General features: G+C 44.0%; 1 protein-coding gene across 1 annotated transcript in view; it reads right to left on the bottom strand.

Moving 5' to 3' along the window:
• LOC124015749 (ubiquitin carboxyl-terminal hydrolase 43-like) overlaps positions 1–21,794 on the bottom strand; it is a 99,398-nt gene that overhangs the window by 69,400 nt on the left and 8,204 nt on the right. Inside the window, exon 2 of the mRNA XM_046331202.1 lies at positions 16,939–17,088. Within this exon, the coding sequence (XP_046187158.1) occupies positions 16,939–17,088 (150 nt within the window). The remainder of the gene's footprint in view (positions 1–16,938; positions 17,089–21,794) is intronic.

Below are 21,794 nucleotides of genomic sequence, written 5' to 3'. Positions count from 1 at the left end.
TGGTTATACACTACATGACTAAAAGTATGTGGACACCTGCTCATCGAACATCTCATTCCAAAATCATGGACATTAATATGGAGTTGGTCCTTCCTTTGCTGCTACAACAACCTCCACTCTTCTGGAAAGGTTTTCCACTAGATGTTGGAACATTGCTGGGGGGAACTTGCTTCCATTCAGCCACAAGAGCTTTAGTGAGGTCGGGCACTGATGTTGGGCTATTAGGCCTGGCTCGCAGTCTGCATTCCAATTCACCCCAAAGGTGTTCGATGGAGTTGAGGTCAGGGCGCTATGCAGGCCAGTCAAACTCTTCCATACCAATCTTGACAAACCATTTCTGTATGTACCTCGCTTTGTGCATGAGGGCATTGTCATGCTGAAACAGGAAAGGGCCTTCCCCAAACTGTTGCCACAAAGTTGGAAGCACTGAATCATCTAGAATGTCATTGTATGCTGTAGCGTTAAGATTTCCCTTCACAGTAACTAAGGCACCTTGCCCGAACCATGAAAAACAGCCCCAGACTACTATTCTCCTCCACCAAACTTTACAATTGGCACTATGCATTCAGGCAGGTAGTGTTCTCCTCGCATCCGTCAAACCCAGATTCATCCGTCAGGACTGCCAGATGGTGAAGCGTGATTTATCACTCCAGGGAATGCATTTCCAGTGTTCCAGAGTCCAATTGTGGCGAGCTTTACACCACTCCAGCCGATGCTTGACATTGCGCATGGTGATCTTACATGCTGACTACACCTCTCGCATCACTTGCGCGAGCTCTGCAAAATCAATTTAAACATACATGTTATTCAATTATTGCACCCTTAATGCTCGCGTGCGCCAACGAGCGTCTGCGTTGCCAGGGGCTAAAATAGTACATTCTATTTGTGACGCTGTTCGCGCTGGAAGTCCTGCCTTTCCCATCTCCTCATTGGTTATACCCACGTGGGGGACTGAAAGACGAATGGAGTTCGGTGGTGATAATACACGTTATGAAGGTTAGTTGCCAATCGCCATATAAGTCCAAAGAAGAAAAGGCATGGAAGGAGGAGAGATGACTAGAAACGATTCGGTTGACCGTTTTATGTGTAGATTAATTGTGGGAGTAGAGGACCTTGTGCATGTCAGGGAAAATAACAACTATATCCCAGGACATATTAGATAGCAACAGCAAGCTAGCTAAATTGCCTTAAATGTTTAATGCTTTTAGACCTGTTCCCAAATTAATATAATTGGTTCAGAGTTTGTTTTGAAATGTTAACCTGCGTGTCGTGATCGCGTTTGGTGTGGGGGAAACAAAATCAATTTGCACACGATGACATACACGCGGGTTAGGCTTGTGTGCGGCTGCTTGGTCATGGAAATCCATTTCATTAAGCTCCCAACTAACAGTTTGTGTGCTGATTTTGCTTCCAGAGGGAGTTTGGAACTCGATAGACGATTTTACGCTCTTCAGCACTCGGCGGTCCCGTTCTGTGAGCTTGTGTGGCCTACCACTTTGCGGCTGAGCCATTGTTGCTTCTAGACGCTTCCACTTCACAATAACAGCACTTACAGTTGACTGGGGCAACTCTAGCAGGGCAGGACTTTTACAAACTGACTTGTTGGAAAGGTGGCACCCGATTAAGGTGCTGCGTTGTGGGTCACTGAGCTCTTCAGTAAGGCCATTCTACTGCCAATGTTTGTCAATGGAGATTGCTTGCATGGACATGTGCTCAATTTTATATACCTGTCAGCAACAGGTGTGTCTGCAATAGCCGAATCCACAAATTTGAAGGCCCAATTTTTCAGTTTTTGATTTGTTAAAAAAGTTTGAAATATCCAATAAATGTTGTTCCACTTCATGATTGTGTCCCACTTGTTGTTGATTCTTCACAAAAAATACAGTTTTATATCTTTATGTTTGAAGCCTGAAATGTGGCAAAAGGTTGCAAAGTTCAAGGGGGCCGAATACTTTCGCAAGGCACTGTATAATAGCAATAAGGCACCTCGGGGGGGGGGGGGTGGTATATGGTCAATCTACCACGGCTAAGGGCTGTATCCAGGCACTCCGCTTTGTGTCGTGCACAAAAAGTATTCACTTCAGTGTTTTTGCTGACTTTACGGTAGTATTCACTAAATCTGCAAAAACACTACAGTGAACACTGTAGTATACTGTAGTATTTACAGTTAACTATAATGTAAATACTGTAATAAAAGATAATATAGTAATTAATGTAGTGTTTCTGCAGATTGTAGTATACTGTAGTATTTACTATAGTGTTTCTGGGGACTGTAATATACTGTAGTATGTACTATAGTGTTTTGTTTTATTATCTTCACCGCGTGGCCGCTGCCACCCTAATCTGGTGGTCCCAGCGCGCACGACCCACGTGGAGTTCCAGGTCTCCGGTAGCCTCTGGAACTGCCGATCTGCAGCCAACAAGGCAGAGTTCATCTCAGCCTATGCCTCCCTCCAGTCCCTCGACTTCTTGGCACTGACAGAAACATGGATCACCACAGATAACACTGCTACTCCTACTGCTCTCTCTTCGTCCGCCCACGTGTTCTCGCACACCCCGAGAGCTTCTGGTCAGCGGGGTGGTGGCATAGGGATCCTTATCTCTCCCATGTGGTCATTCTCTCTTTCTCCCCTTACCCATCTGTCTATCGCCTCCTTTGAATTTCATGCTGTCACAGTTACCAGCCCTTTCAAGCTTAACATCCTTATCATTTATCGCCCTCCAGGTCCCCTCGGAGAGTTCATCAATGAGCTTGATGCCTTGATAAGCTCCTTTCCTGAGGACGGCTCACCTCTCACAGTTCTGGGCGACTTTAACCTCCCCACGTCTACCTTTGACTCATTCCTCTCTGCCTCCTTCTTTCCACTCCTCTCCTCTTTTGACCTCACCCTCTCACCTTCCCCCCTACTCACAAGGCAGGCAATACGCTCGACCTCATCTTTACTAGATGCTGTTCTTCCACTAACCTCATTGCAACTCCCCTCCAAGTCTCCACCACTACCTTGTATCCTTTTCCCTCTCGCTCTCATCCAACACTTCCCACACTGCCCCTACTCGGATGGTATCGCGCCGTCCCAACCTTCGCTCTCTCTCCCCCGCTACTCTCTCCTCTTCCATCCTATCATCTCTTCCCTCTGCTCAAACCTTCTCCAACCTATCTCCTGATTCTGCCTCCTCAACCCTCCTCTCCTCCCTTTCTGCATCCTTTGACTCTCTATGTCCCCTATCTTCCAGGCCGGCTCGGTCCTCCCCTCCCGCTCCGTGGCTTGACGACTCAATGCGAGCTCACAGAACAGGGCTCCGGAAGGCCGAGCGGAAATGGAGGAAAACTCGCCTCCCTGCGGACCTGGCATCCTTTCACTCCCTCCTCTCTACATTTTCCTCCTCTGTCTCTGCTGCTAAAGCCACTTTCTACCACTCTAAATTCCAAGCATCTGCCTCTAACCCTAGGAAGCTCTTTGCCACATTCTCCTCCCTCCTGAATCCTCCTCCCCCCCCTCCTCCCTCTCTGCAGATGACTTCGTCAACCATTTTGAAAAGAAGATCGACGACATCCGATCCTCGTTTGCTAAGTCAAACAACACCGCTGGTTCTGCTCACACTGCCCTACCCTGTGCTCTGACCTCTTTCTCCCCTCTCTCTCCAGATGAAATCTCGCGTCTTGTGACGGCCGGCCGCCCAACAACCTGCCCGCTCGACCCTATCCCCTCCTCTCTTCTCCAGACCATTTCCGGAGACCTTCTCCCTTACCTCACCTCGCTCATCAACTTATCCCTGACCGCTGGCTACGTCCCTTCCGTCTTCAAGAGAGCGAGAGTTGCACCCCTTCTGAAAAAACCTACACTCGATCCCTCCGATGTCAACAACTACAGACCAGTATCCCTTCTTTCTTTTCTCTCCAAAACTCTTGAACGTGCCGTCCTTGGTCAGCTCTCCCGCTATCTCTCTCAGAATGACCTTCTTGATCCAAATCAGTCAGGTTTCAAGACTAGTCATTGAGACTGCTCTTCTCTGTATCACGGAGCGCTCCGCACCGCTAAAGCTAACTCTCTCTCCTCTGCTCTCATCCTTCTAGACCTATCGGCTGCCTTCGATACTGTGAACCATCAGATCCTCCTCTCCACCCTCTCCGAGTTGGGCATCTCCGGCGCGGCCCACGCTTGGATTGCGTCCTACCTGACAGGTCGCTCCTACCAGGTGGCGTGGCGAGAATCTGTCTCCTCACCACGCGCTCTCACCACTGGTGTCCCCCAGGGCTCTGTTCTAGGCCCTCTCCTATTCTCGCTATACACCAAGTCACTTGGCTCTGTCATAACCTCACATGGTCTCTCCTATCATTGCTATGCAGACGACACACAATTAATCTTCTCCTTTCCCCCTTCTGATGACCAGGTGGCGAATCGCATCTCTGCATGTCTGGCAGACATATCAGTGTGGATGACGGATCACCACCTCAAGCTGAAACCGGCAAGACGGAGCTGCTCTTCCTCCCGGGGAAGGACTGCCCGTTCCATGATCTCGCCATCACGGTTGACAACTCCATTGTGTCCTCCTCCCAGAGCGCTAAGAACCTTGGCGTGATCCTGGACAACAAACTGTCGTTCTCAACTAACATCAAGGCGGTGGCCCGTTCCTGTAGGTTCATGCTCTACAACATCCCAGAGTACGACCCTGCCTCACACAGGAAGCGGCGCAGGTCTAATCCAGGCACTTGTCATCTCCCGTCTGGATTACTGCAACTCGCTGTTGGCTGGGCTCCCTGCCTGTGCCATTAAACCCCTACAACTCATCCAGAACGCCGCAGCCCGTCTAGTGTTCAACCTTCCCAAGTTCTCTCACGTCACCCCGCTCCTCCGCTCTCTCCACTGGCTTCCAGTTGAAGCTCGCATCCGCTACAAGACCATGGTGCTTGCCTACGGAGCTGTGAGGGGAACGGCACCTCAGTACCTCCAGGCTCTGATCAGGCCCTACACCCAAATAAGGGCACTGCGTTCATCCACCTCTGGCCTGCTCGTCCCTACCACTGAGGAAGTACAGTTCCCGCTCAGCTCAGTCAAAACTGTTCGCTGCTCTGGCTCCCCAATGGTGGAACAAACTCCCTCACGACGCCAGGACAGCGGAGTCAATCACCACCTTCCGGAGACACCTGAAACCCCACCTCTTTAAGGAATACCTAGGATAGGATAAAGTAATTCTCACATATGGGTGGCACAAATTGGGATATAGGGAGGGGAATGGGTAGGGTATATGTAAATTATATGCAAATTAAATACTGTAGTATTTACTATAGTTTAACAAATGTACACCACAATCCAGATATAATTATTACAGTACCCTGAAAGCATGTGCTATTGACAGTTAAGTTAAATTGTTTGCCTTGAATCTTTTGATATGTCATTATCAGAAGTGCGGATCCTGGGTCTCCCGAGTGGCGCAGCGGTCTAAGGCACCACTACAGCTTCGGGTTTGATCCCAGGCTATGTCACAGCCTGGGGCGGCGCACAATTGGACCAGCATCGTCCAGGTTAGGGGAGAGTTTGTCCGGACGGAATTTCCTTGTCTCATCGTGCTCTAGCAACTCCTTGTGGTAGGCCGTGCACCTACAAGCTGACTTCAGTCGTCAGTTGAACAGTGTTTCCTCTGACACATTGGTGTGGCTGGCTTCCGGTTTAAGCGAGCAGTGTGTCAAGAAGCTGTGTGTTCTGGCAGGGTCGTGTTTCGGGGGATGCATGGCTCTCGACATTCACCTCTCCCGAGACCGTAGGGGAGTTGCAACAATGAGAGAAGATCGTAACTACCAGTTGGATAACAAGAAATTGGGGGGAAAATATTTATTTAATAAAGAAGTGCGGAACCTGGCTACATACAACGTACTAAATTAGATTGCAAAAATCTGCAAATCTTCTATGTAGTCATACATTTAGCTTTTTTTGCAATTGTTATTGTTGTTCTTTTTTAAGTTGAACAAAAGTCTCAACTTATATTACTAAATGTACGCAATATCAATGGAAAAGTATGTCAACTCAATGTTCAGCAAAGGCTGACATATAATAATGTAAAATGGAGATCTCACATTCAAGCACTTCCATGAAGCTATAACCAAGGATGTGGACATCCTTGATATAAGTGAATCAGCAATAAGGGTCTATGGCTCTTCATACAGGCAGGCTGTTGGCACAACAGATCATAATCTGCTCTAGCTGTATGCTCCAGACACACCATTTGTTTGTCCGTTTCACTGAGCTAGTCAGATGGGTGGGCTAGTAATTAAATCCCAAAGTCTGGAGGTCAGAAATTCACAGAAGGGGATTGAGAATGAGACAGTCTCATAACTGAGAAGAAAAGGCAGCAGAGGACTCTGTGAAAGGGAATTTTGTTTTTTTACATAAGAATGAAGGAAAGGATCAAATGATTAGCTGTTTGAGAGACAGAGGGACATAGTCCTGGAGGGGGTAATGATATAAGAGGAGAGGAGTGTAGAAGGAGTGTAGAAGCCCTCAATGCACAGACACTTCTCTGTATAGTTCTTCAGTTGGAGAATACAGCTAGTGACAGGAGGGTAGCTAAAGTGGTAGCGAGACCTCTGACAATGATTCTACAACAGTATATGAGATATCAGCAGAGTGGGTTCAGGCACAGTGGTTTGAGGTGAATGACGATATAACACATGATTAGTTATAATGCATCAACTCAACCGACCCTAGCCAACCGACCCGAGCCAACCGACCCTAGCCAACCAACCCTAGCCAACCAGCCCTAGCCAACCAACCCTAGCCAACCAACCCTAGCCAACCAACCCTAGCCAACCAGCCCTAGCCAACCGACCCTAGCCAACCGACCCTAGCCAACCAACCCTAGCCAACCAACCCTAGCCAACCAGCCCTAGCCAACCAGCCCTAGCCAACCGACCCTAGCCAACCAACCCAAGCCAACCAACCCGAGCCAACCAGCCCTAGCCAACCAACTCCTTCCCAAAATCCTTGCTAGCATGCCAACTTTCCTCATTGGAGAGGGATTTCCAGACAGCTACCTGCAGGTCTGCACTGAGGTCCACTTCCTTTCCTTTTAGTGGAAATAATAGCCAGGCAGTAGCTAGAGGTCAGCAGGGGATGATGATGTGACTCAGTCTCTCTGACCTCATGTCAGTCATACCTAGTGGGCTCCGCTCTGAGAGCATTTGACAGATTTTCAACCATGGCAAAACCCACTGGTGGAGCACAATTATTGGCATCCTGTAACATTCTCTCACATAGTGTATGAGGTCATCTCCACAATGCTACAGTCATTGGTAACCTACATTAGGTATCATTCTATAGAGCAGACTCGCTGGACCTCCACAGTAAAAAGTATAATGACAGTAAAACATTACAGCCCAGTGGAGAGAATCATCCTCCACTAATGCTGAGTGGATCTGCCCTGCCGCTCCACTGCGTGTTTGATATGGAAATTATATGGAAATAACATCAAGTCTGGAACAAAACGAGGGAGGAAACACAGCACTTTTTGGAAGTACCTTTGCGAGCCAAGAAAATACTTAGAGCTACTATTCAAGAAAAATGCTCCTAACACTTTTTTGGGTGGATGAATATGACTTTGTGAAATTAATCATTAGTGTCTCATAAGCCGATTGGTTTTTAGGAGGCATCAGCGGAGGCAGAGGAGGAAATTAATTCATATAAAGACAGGGAGGTGGGTCTCCTGAGCTGATGGGGTTTATTACTGTGCTGCTGACACACTGTGGTGACAGGCAGGAGACAACACCCACAGATGGGGATGTAATGACAGGAGCAAAAATCAAGAAAGGCTAGTAACTATTTATATAGACCACCTCTGTGTGATGCCTTTGGAATATACTTACAGAAACATGTACAGTATGTCTATCAAGAATGTTTACAGCGAGTGTATAAGGTGTTATAAATGGTTTACAAAACATGTTACCCCATTCAAAAGAACTTATCAAAGACATCCAAATGAAGTGAGATGAAGTCAAACGGTCATGAAAATCTGCTGCCAACTAGCCTGTATAATTATGAGCCCTTTTACAGGTAGACTTGGAGAAGGCATTCCACACAGAAGTGGTGGCTCAGCGACAGTGCAGTGCAGTATATAGAAATGTCCTTAACCGCTCCTTAAACCTTGAGTGATACATTGGGGTGTCTGAGGCAGCTTAATTGTGTCTGTGCCAGTGAAAGCAACCCCGGCAGACTGGAGATAAATTAAAAAAGGTCATTTTTCAAGAACAGTGCTCCTGGCAAAGGGAGGGACGCTCTCAAATTAAACCTCCATGAGAAGTCAACAATAATTCACACACACATGCGCACAATCTCACACACACAAATCTCACACACACACACACACACACACACACACACACACACACACACACACACACACACACACACACACACACACACACACACACACACACACACACACACACACACACACACACACACACACACACACACACACACACACACACACACACACACACACACACACACACACACACATACTTTGTCTTGCTCTGTGGGGAAGCCGATACAGAACATGAGCCCAGTATGTATCGGCCAATCAACACTAATCTGGGTTAGAGGTCAAAGGAGTACACAAACACAGAGCGGTCACATTGGGACCCTTTCCTCCAAGCTGCTTTTCCAGCTGGGTGGCTCCGAGTCACAGGAAGCCATTCTGTTCTACAGAGCAGACAACATCAAAGTTGGGGAGAGGAAACACTCACAGGCACAATAGGCCTGCACCCTGCCCTCTCTGACTGGAAAACAGCAACCACACAGGCACAATAGGCCTGCACCCTGCCCTCTCTGACTGGAAAACAGCAACCACACAGGCACGTTGTGACGGTCGGTGCTACTGTAAGTGATGTTGTTGTGGTTAGGTATTGGTGGTTGGCTTAGTTAGTGCACTCTCTGTAAATCACAGCAGATCTTTATGAACAGACAGTGAAGAGAAGACAGGAGGATGCCTTAAAAGGTTCTGAGGATAGTGTTTCTGACCTTGGTAACCTTGATACTGATCGTTGTGATGATTGTGCTCAGCATGGCTGAGGAACCAGTGCAGGTCATGAGTCATTTGACCCTGCATGGAAATGTCCTCTGTTGTTGGGTGTCTCTGGTTGCTCGCCTTCAGTGCTATCTCTTTTCCTAGCTTGCATCATGAGTACCACTGATCATAATCCTCTTTGACCCAAGATTGAACCCTGAACACGGTTCCTCTTCTCTCTACTCACACACCTCCCCTCTGCTTCTCTGTGGGCACAGATACAGTAGATTCCCAAGGCCTTCTGGTGAATATCCCATTCCCTAAAGTGAATGGCTCGGACCAGCCCAGAGTGTTTGCTGTGACAGCACTAACTGCATTACATTCACAGTCCCTTATTCATGTTCCAACACTGTAGGAGGGCTGAGGGTTCACTGAGAGCAAAAGTCCTTACTGTACCCACACTGCTCCTTGTTCTGGATAAGTAAACACATTTGTAAATCAGATGATGAATGAAATATCATCAAACATGGCAACAGTTGCTTGACTATACTGACTCTGCAACATTACTGAGGTTTGCTTATCTGTCAGTCTGTCACTACCCGTTAAGGCTTCCCCACCCACAGCCACACTGTTGTACAGAGCCCAACACAACCCTGTCTCACCTCTCCCTCGCTTCACTAGCAGTGCCCAACAAGCGTCTCTTTCTTCCACCGGCTTACAAAGGGCCACATTCATTATACAGAGAGAGAGCTTCACACCAGCACTGTTTCCTAAGTGATAAACGGTCAACAAACTGAATGCCAGTTCCATGGTGTGACCACAGTGCGTGTGTATTTGTGTGTGTGTGTGCCTGCGTGTGTGTGTATTCTTTTTAAGGAACTCAGTCGAGCTTACAACTTACTCTTGATAATAGTAACAGTAGAATGCATAAGGTGCCATTTCGAAATTGTGTGTAGTGCATAGTGCATCAGCAGTCCCTCTTGCCATGTCAGTCATTGCAGACCTTAGAGAGCTATTTATAACTTGTCAGAAACGTCCAGATCAACCAGCCCATGTCAGCGAATGTTTTTTTAGCTAGGTTGTTAGCCTGTTGATTTTGTTGTAATGTTTGAGTCACTCAGATATAACATGAACACACATAAGACATGGCAAAACATGTAGAAATACAGGAAATTAGCTTTTAAACTGCAAAATGGTCTTTTGGCCAATAAGAGGGGGGGTGAAAAGTTTGTGTCATGGACAGTAGTTGTGCCCATAGAGGGAAGGCGAGACATGTTCCCCAATGACGTAAGGGGGGCCAGAATGAAAGTTTGGGAATCACTGACTTGAGCTTGGAAGCTCAAGGGTGGGGGAACTCCCACTGTTCATCTGGGTCTCCCTTAAACTCCTCTGAACTCCCTCTTTCAAGACCCTTCTCCCAGACGTCAACAAGGGTTTGACTATTTGTGATGTGAGAAGGATACACACAGTTAGATGTGATAGATGTCTGAGCAGTGCTAAAATAAGAAGACCTCTCTTCATTGGAGTCAGTCACCTGAGAGAGCCATTAAAAGCCTTCTACCCTGAGGAGAGCTCCTTTGTGGGTGGCTAGCTGATACTACTGTAAATTCTTTGAGGGCTCTAAAAAGACCAATAAAGGGAAGAGTGAGTACGGTAAGTAGCAGACTTTGAGCCAGGGGAGGAGGGAGGGGGCACAGTGAGAATAGCAGGATGAATCCCGTTAGTAGGTAGTGTACTGTATGAGCCATGGGATTATTTCCTTGGCGACAGTCTATCAGGCCACATGTTTCCATACTGATAAAAAAATGAAATCCATGACAACGCTGGTGCTCAGTCCATTCATAGGTGGCTGGGAGAGGGTCTGGCTAAACATAAGAGATGACTGTCATAAGAGATGTTCTGCTCTGGACAGAGAACACACAGTGCTAGTCTGTGTGTATAAAAAAAATGAATTCACCTTTATTTAACCAGGTAAGCTAGTTGAGAACAAGTTCTCATTTACAACTGCGACCTACTCAAGATAAAGCAAAGCAGTGCGACACAAACAACAACACATAGTTACACATGGAATAAACAAGCATATAGTCAATAACACAATAGAAAGAAAATAAAGAAAGTCTATATACAGTGTGCGTGTGCGTGTGTGTGTGTGTGTGTGTGTGTGTGTGTGTGTGTGTGTGTGTGTGTGTGTGTGTGTGTGTGTGTGTGTGTGTGTGTGTGTGTGTGTGTGTGTGTGTGTGTGTGTGTGTGTGTGTGTGTGTGTGTGTGTGTGTGTGTGTGTGTGTGTGTGTGTGTGTGTGTGTGTGTGTGTGTGTGCATGTCATTTATTGATATAGAGTTTATTCTGATAGACAGTATTCTTTTGAAAAAATAATTACAAGATTGTAGGAGGGCTTTTTCTACCTCAAAATAACGTTTTCAAGAAGAATACTTCATTCAGTCAGGAGAGAGAAGAGCCTCACTACAAGCACAACCCTGACACCTGCTGAACTCCCACTATATGTTAGTCGACAGTCGTATACCTTTGTTGGCATACCCCATATCATTAGAGAACATGTAGCATTAGCTTAGTACAAATTGAGATGCAGCTGCATGAGAGGTGATGTCTGTCCATCGATTAGTCAGTCATGTATTTCAGGCTAAATGACTCAGTTGACTGTCATTATTAATAGCTTTAGCATTAATGAGGACATGCTAATGTGATTTCCAGGGCAGGTTAATAATGACTTCCACAGATCTAATTGAGGTCAATATGAAGCATGATTCCTATTCCTGTCAGTATAAAGCCAACATAGAGACAAGCAATGAGCCTCTGGAAGGGGTTGTCTTTACTCAACAGCCAGAGCAGAATACATACTGAAGCCATGACAAAACCCATGTATTTACATTGAAAGATGTCATATGTTATTATTCAAATGAAAACAAAACTACTGAATTAGTCGTTCATTTCTTCATTCTCTCTGGTAACGAAAACACATATTTGAAATACGTCTCCAAATGCAACATATTATTTACTAGAAATCCAATACTTAATAAAATCTCTAGAATTAGTCAATAACAAAAAAACACTGCATTATCACAACTCTGTCACAGGTTTGTACAACTGTAAACCCTGGCCTATATTTTATTTGAGGTACTTTAATTTTTGAATGTCAATTCGTGATTGTATTTTTTTAAACTTTTAATGTTATTTTGTGTTTCTTCAGAGAAAATATATGTGTAGTGATGTCCTATGTTTCATTGTTCTTGTATTGTAATTTGAAATGTAATAATAAATAAAAAATATATATACAGACGTGCTCAAATTTGTTGGTACCACTCCACAAAAAACGAAGAATGCACAATTTTCTCTGAAATAACTTGAAACTGGCCAAAGTAATTGGCATCCACCACTGTTCATTCCATACTTAATAGAAATCAGACTTGGCTTTTTATTTTATATTCAACATAATATTGTAAATAATAAAACAAATGAAAATGTCATGGACAAAAATGATGGGACCCTTAACCAAATATTTTGTTGCACAACCTTTAGAGGCAATCACTGCAATCAAACGTTTTCTGTAACTCTCAATGAGACTTCTGCACCTGTTAACAGGTAGTTTGGCCCACTCTTCCTGATCAAACTGCTCCAGCTGTCTCAGGTTTGATGGGGGCCTTCTCCAGACTGCAAGTTTCAGCTCTTTCCATAGATGTTCGACAGGATTCAGATCAGGACTCCTAGAAGGCCACTTCAAAATAGTCCAATGCTTTGTTCTTATCCATTCTTGGGTGCTTTTAGCTGTTTGCTTTGGGTCATTATCCTGTTGGAGGACCCATGACCCGAGAGAGACTGAGACAGAGTTTTCTTACACTGGGCAGTATGTTTCGCTCCAGAATGCTTTGATAGTCTTGAGATTTAATTGTGCCCTGCACAGATTCAAGATTCAAGGGTCAATTTTCCTCTTGTGGCCATGACCAGGGAGGTTGCTTCCAGTTCAATGGACCTGAAACTTCTTAATAATATGTGTAACTGTTGTCACAGGAACATCAAGCTGCTTGGAGTTGGTCTTGTAGCATTTACCTTTACTATGCTTGTCTATAATTTTCTTCCTGATCTCCTCAGACAAATCTCTCCTTTGCTTTTTCTGGTCAATGTTCAGTGTGATGCACACAATGATACCAAACAGCACAGTGACTACATTCTCCATTTAAACAGGCTACTTTTCTCTACTTTAAATAGGCCGAATGACTGATTACAAGATTGGAGACATGTGATACTAATTAAAGAAGCTAATTAGTTTGAAATATCACTATAATCCAATTATTTATTATATTTTAACAACAAATGTGTCCAGGCCATTTTAGAATATCTTTGTAGATTAAGCAATAATTCATCTCTTTTCACAGCTTCTTTGCTTTATTCTATGACATACCAAAGGCATGCAAGTGTACATGATAAAATAGATTTTAATTTCAGCACTTTTCAGGTGGAATGAAGCATTATTTCAATGAGCTGTAAGGGTACCAACAAATCTGAGCACGTCTGTATATACACTACCATTCAAAAATTTGGGGTCACTTAGAAATGTCCTTGTTTTTGAAAGAAAAGCACATTTTTTTGTCCATTAAAATAACATCAAATTAATCAGAAATACAGTGTAGACATTGTTAATGTTGTAAATGACTATTGTAGCTGGAAACGGCTGATTTTCTATGGAATATCTACATGGGCGTACAGAGGCCCATTATCAGCAACCATCACTCTTGTGTTCCAATGGCAAGTTGTGTTAGCTAATCCAATCCAATCATTTTAAAAGGCTAATTGATCATTAGAAAACCCCTTTGCAATTATGTTAGCAAAGCTGAAAACTGTTGTGCTAATTAAAGAAGCAATAAAACTGCCCTTTCGACTAGTTGAGTATCTGGAGTATCAGCATTTGTGGGTATTATTACAGGCTCAAAATGGACAGAAACAAAGAACTTTCTTCTGAAACTCGTCAGGCTATTTTTGGTCTAAGAAATGAAGGCTAATCCATGCGAGAAATTGCCAAAAAACTGAAGATCTCATACGCTGTGTACTACTCCCTTCACATAACAGTTCCATCTGGCTTTAACCAGAATAGAAAGAGAAGTGGGAGGCCCAACTGAGCAAGAGGACAAGTACATTAGAGTGTCTAGTTTGAGAAACAGATGCCTCACAAGTCCTCAACTGGCAGCTTCATTAAATAGTACCCGCAAAACACCAGTCTCAATGTCAACAGTGAAGAGGCGACTCCGGGATGCAAAAGCCATATCTCAGACTGGCCAATAAAAAGAAAAGATTAAGGAGGCCCCAAAAGAGGGCCTCCTCGGTGGCGCAGTGGTCTAAGGCGCTGCATTGCTAGCTGTGCCATCAGAGATTCTGGGTTCGTGCCCAGGCTCTGTTGCAGCCGGTCGCGACTGGGAGGCCCATGGGGCGGGGCACAATTGGCCCAGCGTCGTCCAGGTTAGGGAGGGATTGGCCGGCAGGTATATCCTTGTCTCATCTAGTGACGCACTAGTGACTCCTGTGGCTTAATGGGCCATATAGCAGGGAGGAAGGCCCTCAGACAGAGAACACAATAACAAGTTCAAAAGTTCAAATGGGTCTCCTTCACACAGAAAGGTGAACCATTGGGGGTGTGGTGTGGGAAGATAGCCTAACCAAATTGATATTATTAGTTTGTCTTGCCTAAACTAAAGTAAAAGTGTAAAATCAATGATGAAGTGGAGCGGCAAGCTGTCAAAAACAGCAGATTTTCGTCCCTCACACCATCAGACTCTTGGGTGTTAACAAAGTGTGGCAACTTTTTCCTTGACGTGTCCCAGACTTATAATGACAGGCCTTATCAGCAGTCCTCCAGTCCCAGCCTCCTCTGATGTCCTCTGTGGCCTCATACGGAGAGACAGAGACACAGTCCAGATCACCTCCTGTGCCCTCTGACCCTGCACTGAAGGGCAACTCATCTCAGATTGGAGCTTTGTTCAAGTATTGGATAGACACTGCATAGTACTGTATATGGCCAGATAAACAAAGATGGGGGTGTCAACAAAAATATGGAGAGAGAGAGGGGGGGGGGTAGATGGAGAGAAAGGGGAAAGTGCGTGTGAGGGGACCAAATGCTCATTGCTCAAAGCAAACAACCAAATTGAATGGCTCAATGAACTGGGGCCCATACAAACACTCACTGTCACACACACACAACTCACTGAGCATCACTTAGCCCACACACATGCATACACCCATAAACACAAGAACCCACCCACCCATATGCAAACACACTAACCTGCTAACCTGTTAGAAGATAGATGAAGTAAGAAAATCACACTTTGAGGAATCTTACATACAAGACCACAAAGCCGAGTTCACACTGGCAACTGAATCTCAAAACCTCTGTCTTTGCCTACACACAGTCTAGTTTCTAGTCTTAACCATAGCCATGGTTCAGTAGGTCCCTACATGGTTAGTGTCAGTGAGATTCACTTTAACAGACCACGGCTTGAGACCGCCTCTTACTTTGATCTATTAATTCAAGTATGCAGAGTGTCAAATTCAATTGATGCAACAAAGACCAAGCTGTGTTTTATCCAAAACAAGAGCCAGCAGGCCTAAGCAGTAGCCAAGCCACAATGGCTTCATTCTGGCCAGTATCATCATGTAGTAAGCTGTGCTGGTCTGGAACACCATTCACCCTCCCTCAAACCATGCATCTCACTTCAGTTACTTAACACACAACAAGGTCTAACAGATTGTTTTCCGTGTGTTCGCATACCAATTTGATAAAGACATGTTGAATCCCAAATACAGTGATGTATTGTTCTGTGAAATTCCCCTCCACCAGAATAGCGATGATACAACAGAATAAATCAGTGGAGTAAGGTCTGTGGGAGAAGGGACACAGACATCATTTAGATGTATTTGTGATGACTCACCAACCGTGAATTTAGCACTTGGTATGAATCATTCCATTGGTTATCACCCTGATAGCACTGCTAAAGAGGGGGTGTATTTCAAAAGCAGAAATATGTTTTTAATAATGCATGAAACTCCCTGCTAATGGGCACAGTGGAACCGATCAAAGGCCTATCCAGGGGGTGTCAGGCTCCACTGTGCCCACGGGCATACCTTCAGGAGGAGCCATGCACAGAGAAATGATCAAACAGCAAATTACCCAGCTTTGATTCTACTCCTCAGGCTGCACAGAAGACATTATAGAACAAAGTTGCAGGTCTCCTGTGAAAGCAGCAGTTTCACTTGTGGCATCAGCTAGACGGCTGCAGCACACAGGGCATATTCACAGACAGACAGAACTATGGAAACCCATCACAACAGCTCTAAGCTGTTCCTCCCCACAAACACAGGAAATAAGTTTGTCAGAGAGGCAATTGTTTCCAAACAGGTGCATGAACAATTTCACCGAAGGGGGTAGGCAATAGAAGGTATAGAGGGAGCTTTATCCCTCACACAGGGTTATCAGAATGATCTGTTGATTCATATGCATTTAGAGCACAGGAGAGAAGGAAATATGTCACTTCTATGCAATGCTGCTCTTCCTCTCACATCTGTTCAGAATTGTTCAGAATCACAGAGTACATAAATTAAAGTCGATTAATGCTGTGTTAGCACATTTAGTATAGATCCAAGGGTAGATAAGTACATCAATAATTGAGAGCTCAAATTAAATTGTACAGACTTAGAGCTGCAAAGAACTTAAAGATGCTGTTGCAAATGCCTGTAGAAACTGACATTCTGTTGTGAAACCAAGGTTCTGTAAGCATATGAAAAGATCATTTTCTGTATAGCAATACAGACAGTCGTTCTTGCTCTTGTGAGTGAAGAGTGCAAGACACTGTTGAGACTTGAAGCTCAAGCCTACACTTTGAGTTCAGTACAGTTCGACGTGACTGTGTGACAGTGGATGGAGAAGGCACTCTTACCTTCCCAGGGGTTTTGGTCTTGTTATTGTTGTTGCTGCAGGAGGACAAGTTGACATCTTCGTGAACTCGGTCCAGAAGCCAAAGCAGGAACTCCAGGGCGTCATGTTGGGAGTTTCCTCGGAATTGGGATCCATACTTGGATACTATACTCTAGAGAGGGAAAGGAGAGTCACATGGTCAATGAAGGAGTCCGTGTAAAACTGTATTGTAAACATTGGTGAATTAGTGCGTCTTCAATGGACAGAGAAAACAGATTAGCTGACTGTTGTTTTAAAATCATTACATTGATGTAATTCAAGATGAATGTACTATAACCACACAGTGTGCTTTTGAAGTAAAAACTTGCCTAAATGCATGAATAACCTTCTGCTGTCTGGATAATCCGAACATTTTGCATAAGAGTAAAAAACTAAAACAGCAGTGGGATAATTCAGATCCAAATCTGACAGCTTGTTGGGATTTGAGATGTGACAGGAATACCCAAATTGCAGTACCAAAAGCTATTGGTTTGTTTACTGCCATTCCCGCTTCCATAGAAACATGAAACACACAGTGTGATATTCACTGGCCAACTGAGGTGTGCAAGACCCTATATAATCAGTTTTATTTTTTGCCAAATTCCACTTGTTTTTTTCCCCAAATTCCGTTTTCTCCGTTTGTTTTTTCCAGGTTTCTGTTTTTTCAGGTTTTTGCTCTCAAAATATTTTTTTTTAGATAGACAACAACATTTTATGTTTTAGGTCCACACCAATGCTTAAACCACATCAAGAGACCACTTTTGAGGTCTGGGAAAAATATATTACATTTACATTTTTGGGTGTAGATCCCCTTTTATTCATTGCACAGCAACACTGTTTGGTTAGCGGTGTTTCTGGAGAACACGTGATTGCAGAGTTTGTTAAACAAATCGCCACTGGATTGATGCAAATAATCATGATATCATTCTGCCAGGTAGGTATAGGCTTTTGGGAAAGCCTTCCCATCTCCAGAAGATGGATCAGTATTAGCATCATTGCTAATGCCTACACAAAAAGTGCTAAAATGTTTTCAAGACTCCAGCCACCCCAGTCATAGACTGTTCTCTCTGCTACCGCATGGCAAGCAGTACTGGAGCGACAATTCTAGATCCAAAAGGCTCCATAACAGCTTCTATCCCAAAGCCATTAGACTACTGAACAGTTAATTGAATGGCTACCTGGACTACTTGAATTGACCCCCCTTTTTATTTTTTATTTACGCTGCTGCTACTTGACGTTTATTATTTATGGATAGTCATTTCACCATTACCTACATATACATATTACCTCAATTACCTCGACTAACCTGTACCCCCACACATTGACTCTGTACCGGTACCCCCTGTTTATAGCCTCGTCATTGTCATTTTATAGTGTTCCTTTTGTTATAACTTTAGTTTATTTAGTCAATATTTTTTAACTTTAATTTTTCTAAACACTGCATTGTTGGTTAAGGGCTTGTAAGTAAAAGCATTTCACAGTAAGGTCAACACATGTTGTATTCGGCGCAAGTGACAAATACAATTGGATTTTATTTATGATAATCTTGTTTAAATTAATTAATTTTCTAACAAGTTCAATACATTTAGTTGATTTCCTGTTAAGTTCAATAAATGTTTTAATATTATTGAATTCGATTTTAATGTCTGGATTCCGTGATTCTGTCCGCGTTCTCCGCATCGCAGATTTTATAGGACCCTAGGTGTGTCTGTTGGTCCACCTGTGGCTGCACACAGGATCCCTTCTTCAGGAAGCTGTAGGCTTAATTCCTGTAGCACAGCCCCCACAGTGGACCCACAGCGGGTCAATCATTGCCTCAAGCCCCATGTCCGTCTCCACAGAACGCAGAACAAAGGGATTCTTGAATAGCAAATTCTCCCTAATGCTCTTCACGCTTCCCTCGTCGCCCACTGTCTGAGACAAAGCTATTTCAGGTCCCGGGCAGAACATCCTCAAATGCTGCTGAGCCCAATCAGAGCTGACCTTGGATGGCTCCCACTGAACCCCCTCATATTCAGTTATTCAGAAACATTTGTCTCAACACCACACACACACACACACACACACACACACACACACACACACACACACACACACACACACACACACACACACACACACACACACACACACACACACACACACACACACACACACACACACACACACACACACACACACACACACACACACACACACACACACACACACACACAACTATAGTACTAGTATTACCCAAACTTAACTGACAGATATAAAGACCGTTCTTTTGACATTTAAGAAAGCAACATCAAATGAAATACGTCTGTAGATATCACTATGCCACAAAAAAAGTCGGTTGAAGAATACTTAAGCCCACATGGAACACAATGTAAATTGAAATCTGTGGTTTAAGACTGAGTGGCACACGACTCAATTACTCTGGAATTAACCGGCTGAACCGCAGCTGGCAGCCTGAAGGAGCCTCAGCAGTAATGAGAGATTATGGAGAGAACAGCAGCCTGTGATCACTGCCTAATAATCCCTGGTATCTAACAGGCATACTGTATGACTCTATCATACAGTACAGTAGATCTCGCCATCATTGGTACAACCTGTATAATAACACACTGTGTGTGGGAGGTACTGCTTTCTCTACCTATCTTCAAAGTAGCTACTCAGCTGAACATTGTACAAAGTGAACACGCATTCAAAAACAGAGAGCAAAGAGATTATTGGGATGTGTCAAAGCAAAAGTAGGAGTAGAAGAGAGTAGTCTCCGAATGCTGTCTGAAAGTGTGCCTCTTCCTACAGTGTCTATTTTTAGTCAGAGACAAAGTCAGGTGAGAATTATAACACTGTTCAGGTCCTTACACACAATTACACAAAATGTGGACAACAAAAATAAGACATCACCATCACAGGGCCAGAACTCAGACTGTACAGACAAATCCATTGTCTGGTTGTCCCTGTGCCAGCAGCAAGTCTGTCCCTTTTGTGTCCAGAAAGAACAGCATGACATAATGGCCTCTTGGAGACTGGCAGCACAGCACAGAAGATAGCCTTCGTGTAATAGGTTTGCTCATTGTACAGCTTTAACCTACTGTAAATATCATGCATGGAAGGCAAAGCACAATTGAGGTAGCAAGATGAAAGACTTATATTGATGTTGTACGACTTGTTTTGTTGTGTTCTACATAGCCTAAGTTAGTCTGATGGCAGTGTACAGACAATAAAGATTCTAACTCTTGACATACTTTAAATGAACTCTCTAAGGCAGTTTCCAGAAATAAGCTCTCTGTGGACACATAATGCTACAATTACAAGCTGCTGTCTCCCATGGTAATTCTAGTTATCTTCATCAGTATATCTGTGGTCCTTCTGTAGCTCAGTTGGTAGAGCATGGCGCTTAGTTATCGATTCCCGGGATCATCGTAGAATGTATGCACACATGACTGTAAGTGTGGATAAAAGCGTCTGCTAAATGGCATATATTATATTATATCTGAATGTGGTAAATGCGTCAGATAAATAATTGATGCTGTAGATAAGGTATAGTTTTCTCTGTGGTGTCCACAATGACCATTTTGATCTAATTACGTATAACTCTGGACTGTGTAATATGTGTGTATAATTAATGCTCTGGTTTATGAGGTATCTGACTCAAACTGACAATTAATACTTTTTTTGATTTCACCTTTATTTAACCAGGTAGGCCAGTTGAGAACAAGTTCTCATTTGTAACTGCGACCTAGCCAAGATAAAGCAAAGCAGTTCGACACATACAACAACACAGAGTTACACATGGAATAAACAAACATACAATCAATAATACAGTAGAAAAATATATATACAGCATGTACAAATGAGGAAGGATAAGGGAGGTAAGGCAATACATAGGCCATGGTGGCAAAGTAATTACAATATAGCAATTAAACACTGGAATGGTAGGATGTGCAGAAGATGAATGTGCAAGTAGAGATACTGGGGTGCAAAGGAGCAAGATGCATAAATAAATACAGTATAGGGATGAGGTAGATTGGATGGGCTATTTACAGATGAGCTATGTACAGGTGCAGTGATTTGTGAGCTGCTCTGACAGCTGGTGCTATCGTTTAGGACCTTGAGTGTGGCTGAGGTGCACCCATGACCAGCTCTGAAACCAGATTGCATAGTGGAGAAGGTACGGTGAGATTCGAAATGGTCGGTAATCTGTTTGTTAACTTGGCTTTCCAAGACCTTAGAAAGGCAGGGTAGAATAGATATAGGTCTGTAGCAGTTTGGGTCTAGATTATCTCCCCCTTTGAAGAGGGGGATGACAGCGGCAGCTTTCCAATCTATGGGAATCTCAGATGATACGAAAGAAAGGTTGAACAAGCTAGTAATAGGGGTTGCAATAATTTTGGCAGATAATTTTAGAAAGAGAGGGTCCAGATTAGAGCTCGGCCGATTCATCGGAATAGCCGATTAATTAGGGCCGATTTCAAGTTTTCTTAACAATTGGAAATCTGTATTTTTTGACACCTTTATTTAACTAGGCACGTCAGTAAAGCACACATTCTTATTTTCAATGACGGCCTAGGAACGGTGGGTTAACTGCCTTGTTCAGGAGCAGAACGACAGATTTTTCCCTTGTCAGCTCGGGGGATTCAATCTTGCAACCTTACCGTTAACTAGTCCAACGCTCTAACCACCTGCTTCTCACTGCACTCCACGAGGAGCCTGCCTGTTACGCGAATGCAGTAGAAGCCACGGTAAGTTGCTAGCTAGCGTTAAACTTATCTTATAAAAAACAGTCAATCAATCAATCATAATCACTAGTTAACTACACATGATTGATGATATTACTAGTTTATCTAG

Source organism: Oncorhynchus gorbuscha, linkage group LG26, assembly GCF_021184085.1.
Source record: "Oncorhynchus gorbuscha isolate QuinsamMale2020 ecotype Even-year linkage group LG26, OgorEven_v1.0, whole genome shotgun sequence".
NCBI lineage: Eukaryota > Metazoa > Chordata > Actinopteri > Salmoniformes > Salmonidae > Oncorhynchus > Oncorhynchus gorbuscha.
Note: the sequence above shows the minus strand (reverse complement) of the source record. Positions and strands in the feature narration are given on the sequence as shown.